The sequence below is a fragment of the Peromyscus eremicus genome, chromosome 18 (genome assembly GCF_949786415.1).
Source record: "Peromyscus eremicus chromosome 18, PerEre_H2_v1, whole genome shotgun sequence".
NCBI classification, from domain to species: domain Eukaryota; kingdom Metazoa; phylum Chordata; class Mammalia; order Rodentia; family Cricetidae; genus Peromyscus; species Peromyscus eremicus.
The window spans coordinates 8,346,162-8,354,903 of record NC_081434.1 but is presented as its reverse complement, the minus strand read 5'-3'; the positions used below and the strand labels follow the sequence as shown (position 1 = coordinate 8,354,903).

General features: G+C 49.1%; 1 protein-coding gene across 1 annotated transcript in view; it reads right to left on the bottom strand.

The window, feature by feature from the left end:
* Nucleotides 1–1,026: 1,026 nt before the first annotated feature.
* Tbc1d30 (TBC1 domain family member 30) overlaps nucleotides 1,027–8,742 on the bottom strand; it is a 13,433-nt gene continuing 5,717 nt past the window's right edge. The window contains exons 3-5 of the mRNA XM_059245786.1: nucleotides 7,285–7,355; nucleotides 5,202–5,508; nucleotides 1,027–1,838 (exon numbers count right to left, since the gene is read on the bottom strand). Coding sequence (XP_059101769.1) covers nucleotides 1,027–1,838; nucleotides 5,202–5,508; nucleotides 7,285–7,355 — 1,190 coding nt within the window. The remainder of the gene's footprint in view (nucleotides 1,839–5,201; nucleotides 5,509–7,284; nucleotides 7,356–8,742) is intronic.

Below are 8,742 nucleotides of genomic sequence, written 5' to 3'. Positions count from 1 at the left end.
GAGAGGAACGTGAGAGAAAAGAGCTGGGGCCTTCTCCAGAGAAAGGCAGTGTTCAAGTAACAAAGTACTCCAACCCCAAAAGCCCAAAATTCAAGTAACAAGAGTCCCGGGTGCTGCGTTCCGGCTACGAGCAAGGCGTCGTGAGTCTGCAGTGGAGAGCGAGCTGGTAGGTATAGGAACCACGTTCGGAGGACGCACACAGAGCTCACTGAGTCCTTGAGAGAAGAAAATGAGCCTCGGGGAAAGGCTGGGATCAGCAAGCAGTTCAGATGCATAGCCCACGGGTGTGTCTCTGCATGTGCTCTTGGAATTGGTTATTAACTTCAACTGATTGAACGGTCTTCTTTTCACAGGTAGAAGTAGAAAGGTAAAGAAAGGCTATCTTGATTTTTCGGCTATGCTTCGGCATAAGAATAAAAAACAATTTGAAGACGGGTGTTAAAGGAGACACACACACACACTCATCATACACACACGAATTCCCTGCCCTCTCCAACAGAGCAGAAAGAGGAACATCGGGACGTTGTTTTTTGTTTTTTTGCAACTAAGAAACTTACTTTCTACCGTTTCGGTTCTAGCAAGCTGGTGTGTTCGTTCATGCTTTGAGTATTTGTGATGTCCAGAGGACAGGAAGGCCAGGGGAACATGATATTGTTTCAGGGATTCCAAAAAGGCCCTGAGAAGGCCAGACGAGGGCTTAACAGTCTACAAGTTGTCTTTTCTAAAGAGCTCACGAGGAAAATCGGGGGAACTCCACACTTCAGAAGCACACGATTTATGTGGTCACGAGAATCCACTTCACCAGTTACCTGGTGGGTACGAGAAGTCCCCACCCTGGTTCCCACCATGAAACTTCCAATTCCCAATGGTGCTCGGCTCCAAACCTCTCGATTCATTTTTTACGGGACAAACCAAACAGGAAGGGCGTAGCTGGCACGCTAAAGCCACCGGGCCACGTGAGTCCACCATGCCACGTGAGTCCCCCCCGTGCCACTGAGCCTCCGCCGCCGCCGCCAGCGGGAGGCATCATCGCTTCTTCGTGCTGCTGCTGCTCCCAATGCCCGACTTGCTGAAGCTCCGGCTTATCTGGGGGAAGTGCATGGTTGGGGTTCTTTCCGTAGGGCCATACAGCCCCAAATTCCTGGCCGTGGCTGACTTTCGAAGCGGCTTCACGCTAGGGAAGGGGCTGAAGATGGTGGGTTTGGAGCTGCTCCCGGGGGGAGGTTTGCTGGTCGCCTGGTTTTCTCCAGCGGCACAGGCGGCCTCCGGGGCGTGCCGCTGGCAGGGGAGGTGAGCCTTGGGCTCAGGGTCTGCAGGGGCATCCCTCTGGGTCAGTTCCAAGGCTTCCAGTTTCACCTGAACCGCGGCCACATCAACAACGTCAGCGTCCCCAAACACCGGCTCTGGAGACTGCCCTTCGATTGTCCTCGGGGTGCCGCCGTCACAGCCGCTGCCCTCACCATGAGCTGCAGCCCCCACCGCCGCCGCCCCTGCACAAGGGGAAGGGAATTCCTCAGCCGCCCCCAGGCTGCCCGCCCTGCAGCCTTCACCCTGCTCTTCTATCAGCCCTACGGTGTCCCCACAGCCCGGATGACTCTTGGTCCGCGGCATGTTCTTTTTGTGGACTCTGATGTGCGTCCGCCACGGAGAGTTGAGTTTTGTCTTGAGGTCTTCGTAGGGGACAGGCGACATTTTGCCTCCTGCATGGCCGGGGAGGTGGATGACCGCATTCTTGGTCGCTCTGTTTGCCGCCTTCATCTTTTTCCCTAGAAGGAGGTGATTTATCACTGGAGAATTGTTTACCTGAGACGGAAGGATGCTGGTGACTGGTCCTTTGTCTGAAAGAAAAGGTGGGAAGACCGTGTGAAACACACCTGCGCAAAGATGTGTCTACCTTCACGGCAATCTCACAGAGCTCTCCCCAGAATCTTCTCCCCATGGACTTCCCAGGTGCTGGCAGAGCCGTGTGACTGAGGACAGTGGAAACTGAATCAAACCCTAGCCTGTGATGCCCAATTCCTCCTCTTCAGAGAAGAGAGCACTGGAGGCTGGGGATATGTTACGGTTTGGATGGGGTATAGTCTCCCCAAAACTCCTGTATGCAGGGCTTGGTCCACAGCTGGTAGATCCCATCACTGACTGCATCCTCACGATTTTGACCTAACTGATGGCCACTGTCCCTCAAAGAATGTGCGATTGCATCAACTACTTGGAGGTGGTTGAAACTGTAGAAGTGGGTTGCCAGGGGCATGCCGTTGAAGGGTGTCTCCTAACTTTCTAATTTTTTCTCCTAATTTTCCCAAGAAAACAGGGGCTCTCCGGTCTGAAAGACCCTGACTTCCTATCCTCCCTTCCCTAGGAACCTGGTACCCTCAGGCCCTCTCTACTCTAGGAACCTAGTATCTCAGACTCTCCCTACCCTGGGAACCTGGTACCTCAGGCCCTCCCTACCCTGGGAACCTGGTACCTCAGGCACTTCCTACCCTGGGAACCTGGTACCTCAAGGACTATCCATATTACCACCTTCCATTCTCGGAAGCTGAGGTCTTTCGCTCTGAGTTAAGATCGACTGTATGGCTCCTCCCATCTCCTGCCATCTCCTCCAAAACCTCCACGTCCAGGCCCCCAACCCAGGAGCTGAAGCATCGCCAGCCAGCCAGCGAACTTGCTGAAACACATCCTGAACTTCAGCCAATCTCTAAACGACTTTACGGGCCCCCTAACATTGGGGAGCCAATGCTCTGTAACTTTGCCTCTGAACAGCAAGCTCTCCCCGGATTTAAGGAGACCCACTGGAATCGCGCTCTATAGCGGGGACCAGCGAACTTTCTAGACTGTAAATCTTTTTAACCACTGTGGCATAAAAGCGGCCTTGAACAGTGTGTCAATAAATGGGTTCACCATGCCCTCAAAGACAAAGGATCAAGATGCCCTATCTCTCACCCTGGCCTGACCACCCACAACTGCTGTAAACCCAGGACACGTGTTAACTCTTCCTTAAAGATTTAAGGTCAAAGCAAGGAAACCTTTGGGTCAATGTTGCCATTGTGAGTTTCTTTACTGGTTGCTTTCTTTCTTTCTTTCTTTTTTTTTTTTTTTTTTTTGGTTTTTCGAGACAGGGTTTCTCTGTGTAGCTTTGCGCCTTTCCTGGAACTCACTTGGTAGCCCAGGCTGGCCTCAAACTCACAGAGATCCGCCTGGCTCTGCCTCCCGAGTGCTGGGATTAAAGGCGTGCGCCACCACCGCCCGGCCGTTTTTTTTTTTTTTTTTTAAATAGAAGTAGGGTCAATTTGTTGATAAAGGAGAAAGGCTCTCTAGAAGACAGAAGTTGGCTAGCAGAAAAAGGAAGTGAGTGTGAGCCTCCTGAAGCCTGGGTTCTGAGCTGGCCTCCCTGCCTCCCTTTATCATTCCTAAGTGTGGACTGTGCATGCATGTCTTTATGCGCATTTCCAGGTGTGTGGGCACATTCCAGTCTCAGAAAGCAGCGTCCTCCAGAGCCTGCCACTGCTCTGTTCTGGACTGTGGCTGCAATCTGTCTGTCTGGCAGAGTCAGAGCCCCACGAGAAGACTCTGAGAGAGCTCATTGCCTGAAGTTGTGGAGATGAAGCCTGGGCTGCATTTTGAGACCACACGATGCTGGAGATCTCAGCTGTGAGACCTCTGCCATAGGGAGCTGCATATAGAGAGCAGAGTAACCAGAGCGAGACGTGTAGGAGAAGTTGCAGAGGAAACAGCCATCTAAGCCTTTGATGTCCCAGTCATCAGAGACAGGGCTGCAGGATTTGGTGTTTCCTCTGCTGACTTTTAGCTTTGTTTTGGTCCAGTCTTTCCACACCATGTCCCCCATCCTCTCCTTTAGAATGACAATGTATTTTTGCTCATGTTTCCTTTCTTAATGATTCAAAGTGGAGTTAGATCCTTCAAGATTTCCCTATTTCTCCTGATGGTGAATTCAGTTTTTGTCCAATGTGATCAGTCACATGCTCAGAAGCCACGTGCCAAATTTATGTCTTTGTGAACTCTGGATAGGCAACATGTTCATTAGGAACAGGAGACCCACTCCCCAATCAGCATATATTAAACAGCAGGGCCGATTGTTCGATGTGATTTGGGAGATTATAAAAGAGAAAAAGAAGCTCGACAATCCTTGGAAAAGAGCATTTCAACCGAATGCACGATGGCTGTTCTCCTCCGCTCACCACCGAGACCCTGGGAGCCGTCGTATCGGTGAGACGCGAGTTTTCATTTTCCCCTCTCCCATCTTCCGCGATCAGAAGAACATCTGCTGAATTACTACCTGGTTTAATTTGCGAGTGAGCAGATGACCAAATTCCATTTTCAAATGTTTAAGTTTCTTGTTTTCCTGTGCATAGTCACATGGGCGGAGGCAGAGGCGGACCACTGCACACGCATGGAGGTCGGAGGACAACTTGTGGAGTCTTTTCTCTGACGTGTCCAGGGACTGAACTCAGCCCACCAGACCTGTGCAAAAGCACCTCTACCCTGTGTGTCACCCCACTGGCCCACGAGTTTGAACTTCTAAAACTTCTCAAGTCCAAGGATTGCACAGCTCAGCAAGATTTTCATCATTTGTACACCCCTCTTGACAAGCACACATAGTAAAGGGGATATAATACCATCCACAGCCTGCTCCTTGGGGCCTAAAAAGAACCCAAGGTCCTTTTCTTCTGTACATCCTGATAAAATAAAGTTGAGAAAATGAGATCCTAAATAATGCTACTCTCTGGGACCAGCTGGCTTATGGATAAGGGGGCGGGTGATGGCTAATCTTCACCGTCAACTGGACTTGGGGTCACCTGGGAGACACACTTCCAGGCATGTCTGTGAAGGTGTCCAGAGAGGTTCCCTGAGGAGAAGACCCACCCTGAAGGTGACCTTGGGCTGGGGTCTTGGACTGAATAGAAGGGGGAAGAAGAAAGTCAACTGAGTATCAGCACACATCTCTCTGCTCTGCGCCTGTGGATGCAATGTGACAGCTGCCTCTCATGCCCGCGGCCCCAGCTATGGCCAGTCTCGCCACCTCGCTTTCCACTCCACGGCGACTCTCCATGGCGGACTGTGACCCATCACAGGAGAAAGTCATCCCTTACTTTACTCTTGCCGGGTATCTGCCACAGCTATGAGAATTCTGGGGCCATCCTAGGGTCACACTGCCCACGCCGATGAAGGCATCCCATTACCTGCCCGTATGTACACCTGATGGACCTGCTGCTGCTGCTTCTTCTTAATTCGCGAGTACTGCCGCTTCAGGGCGTTGATGTCCGTGGTCATCCGTTCCATCATCATACTGTTGAACGCCGCGTGGTATTCGCTCCGGCAGGAGTTGATGGCTCCCGGGCTCAGCTCCGCAATGTTGTTGGACCTCAGGCTCTGTTCCTCACTCACTTCTGCACCGAGGGGAAGGAACACAGGGTCAGCGGAGCGGAACCGAGCCCATGGGAGCAAATCACCCCACATCCGGTGTAGTGCCTTAGCCTCCGAGAAATCCTAAGCCAGGAAACCACCCTCTAGAATTCACCCAGCGCTTGCTTTGATTTGCTCCAGCCCCTCCCTAACGAGCCTGCGGGTCTGAAACGGGCTCTGAGGAGCATTGATTTTGTGGCCACTTTCTCCATGATGTAGACATAAGATCAGCTATCTCCAGGTAAAAATCGATACCACTTTCTAAAAATCCCTCAGAAAAATACAGAACCAAGACGTCCTATGGTAATCACTGTGTGGAGTCCTCACATCTACATAAGAATGTAAAAGGGGGGGGAAAAAGAATGTAAAAGGGATTAACCATTTATAGGCTTTACTATTGCATTTTTAAAAACAGCACCTTTTATAAATGTATGAAACTTTGGAGCACTGTGCCAGAAGCAAATCCTTTTGCACCTTTAACAAGCACGTTCTGATCGTCTGCCATGGATGTTATGTTTGATATAGTTTCTGACCCCGTGACATCTACAACTAGAACTTTCCCTTCATTAAAATCAAGATTGCACCCCAAAAAGAGAGACCATTGCTCTGGTGAGCATGCGCACCCACAGGCTCCCTCGGTGAGCAGAGAGAAAACCAGACTTCTCTAAAGCAATATATAAAAGTGAGTCTGGGAACCAATGGAAGAAAGACAGATATTTCAGCTGTGCTAATATCTGCTCAGACTGTCTCCAGCGAAAATCTGGGCATCTTGTGAATTTACTTCATCTGTTATGGAAAAGAAAATTAAAAGAATGGATAAGCTGAACAAAACCACTAGAAAGCACGATTTATGAGAAATTGATGGCCACTCTGGTCTGTAAATGCACAGAAAGAAAAACTGACCATAGGCTAAGACCAGGGATTCAAAACCTTTAGCCCTGGGGGGATGGCTCAGTGGTTAGGAGCATTTGCTGCATAATTATAAGACCAGAGTTCAGATCTCAGAACACATGTATGTAGCTCAGAGACACACAAATATCTGTAACTCCAGCTCTGAGAGATCTGACAACCCTCTTCTGGCCTCTGTATGTACACAGGTATCCACACATATATATATGTATACAGGCAGTCAGACAAACACACATATGTATACAGGCACTCAAGCAGATACATACACACACACACACACACACACACACACACACACACACACAAATAAAATAAAACTAACGCCAGGCAGTGGTAGCGCACGCCTTTAATCCCAGCACTCGGGAGGCAGAGGCAGGAGGATCTCTGTGAGTTCGAGGCCAGCCTAGGCTACAAGAGTGCGTTCCAGCAAAGGCTCCAAAGCTACACAGTGAAACCCTGTCTCAAAAAACCCAAAAAAAAAAAAGAAAAGAAAACTTTAAAAACAAAAAAGACCAATAAAAAGTTATATATCAAAGTAATGATAGATTTAAAAAAAAAAAACTTTACCATTAATAATTGACTCCATGTCTAAAAAGCTGAAATTCAGACAAGAAAGGGTGCAGAAGACATTACAGAAATCAAGAGGAACCTTGCTGGGCTCAGATTTCCAATGTTTGTTTTAAAAGATGAGAGAAGAGTACACATCGTGGACATACCCACAAAGCAGTGCAAACCACCCTTCTTCCCCCCAGTGAAACTTGTTTTACATTTTATAAACTTTAAAAAAAAAAACTTGCAAATAAACAAAAACATCATATGCCAAAATTAGCTGGACCCGAAGTCTATACAAGTCAACGAATTTCTATACATGAGCCCCAGTCTTCAAGCAGGTGAGGAGTCAAAATGAAGCTGGGCGCGCAGCTCGGCTGGCACAGTGCTTGTCTGGTGTACACAGAGCGCCAGGGTCAGTCCTCGGCACCATATAAACCCGGCATGGTGGTACAGGCCTGTAATCTCAGCACCTGGAACGGGGAGGTATGCCCAGCATATAGAGGCTGTGGCGGTCTGAATGAGAATGATACTGTAGGCTCATTATGTTTGAATAATTAGTCCCCTGTAGCGTGAATCTAATGAGGCTTATCAATAAAAACCCCGAGTCAGATATCAGGGTGAAAGCTGAAAGATCAGAGAAGCAGAGCTGTAGCAGAGTATTATTTTAAGGTGTGTTACTTCTGTTTATGTTGCATTTGTTAACTCTGTGAAGCTGTGTTACTGTGCCTGTCTAAGACACCTGATGGTCTAATAAAGATCGGAACGGCCAATAGCGAGGCAGGAGAAGGGGTAGGCGGGGCTGGCAGGCAGAGAGACTATATAGAAGGAGAAATCTGGGAGGAAAAAAAAGATCTAGCAGCCAGAGGAGGACTCCAGGGGCCAGCCACCCAGCTACACAGCAAGCTATGGAGTTAAAAGTTAGATTTACAGAAGTAAGAGAACGGGAAAAGCCCAGAGACAAAAGGTAGATGGGATAAGTTAAGAAAAGCTGGCTAGAAACTAAGCCAAGCTAAGGCCAGGCATTCATAATTAAGAATAAGCCTCCGTGTGTTAATTTATGAGGGAGCTGGGTGGCAGGCCCCCCAAAAGAGTAAAATATTAACAACACAGAGCAGCAGCCACTCTACCTGCTTTATATTCCTGTCTCTGCCTCCCTAGTGCTGGCATTAAAGGCGTGCACCACCACTGCCCAGCTCTGTTTCACTTTTAGACTGGTTCAGTTTCGTGTAGCCCAGGGTGGCCTTGAACTTCTGATCTTCCTCTCCCTCCTCCCAAGTGCTGGAATTAAAGGTGTGTGCCTGGCCTCTAAGGTTAACTAGTGGCTAGCTCCACCCTCTGATCTCCAGGCAAGCTTTATTTGTCAGAACACAAACAAAGTATCACACAGCAGTCCCCAGCTGGTGGAACTGTTTCAGAAGGATTAGGAGGTGTGGCCTTGTTGGAGAAGGTGTGTCACGGGTGACAGGCTTTGAGGTTTCAGGACTCACCATTCTCCACGTGCTTTCTCTGCCTTGGGGTTGTCTCATGACATGAGCTCTTAGCTACTCCTCCCACCCCATGCCTGCCTGCCTGCCGCCATGCTCCCTGCCGTGATGGTCACGGACTCAACGCTCTGAAACTGTAAACCCCAAATAAACTCACTCTTCTATGCGTTGCCTTGGTCATGGCGTCTTATCACAGAAATAGAAAAGTAACGAAGACAAAGACTATCTCAAACAATCTCAAAAGGAGCCCAGGCTTGGGTAAAGTACTCAAACTACCACAACCAAAAGGTAATACGAGCAGCCACCACTGCCAGCTGATAGATAGATAGATAGATAGACAGACAGACAGACAGACAGATGATAGATAGATAGA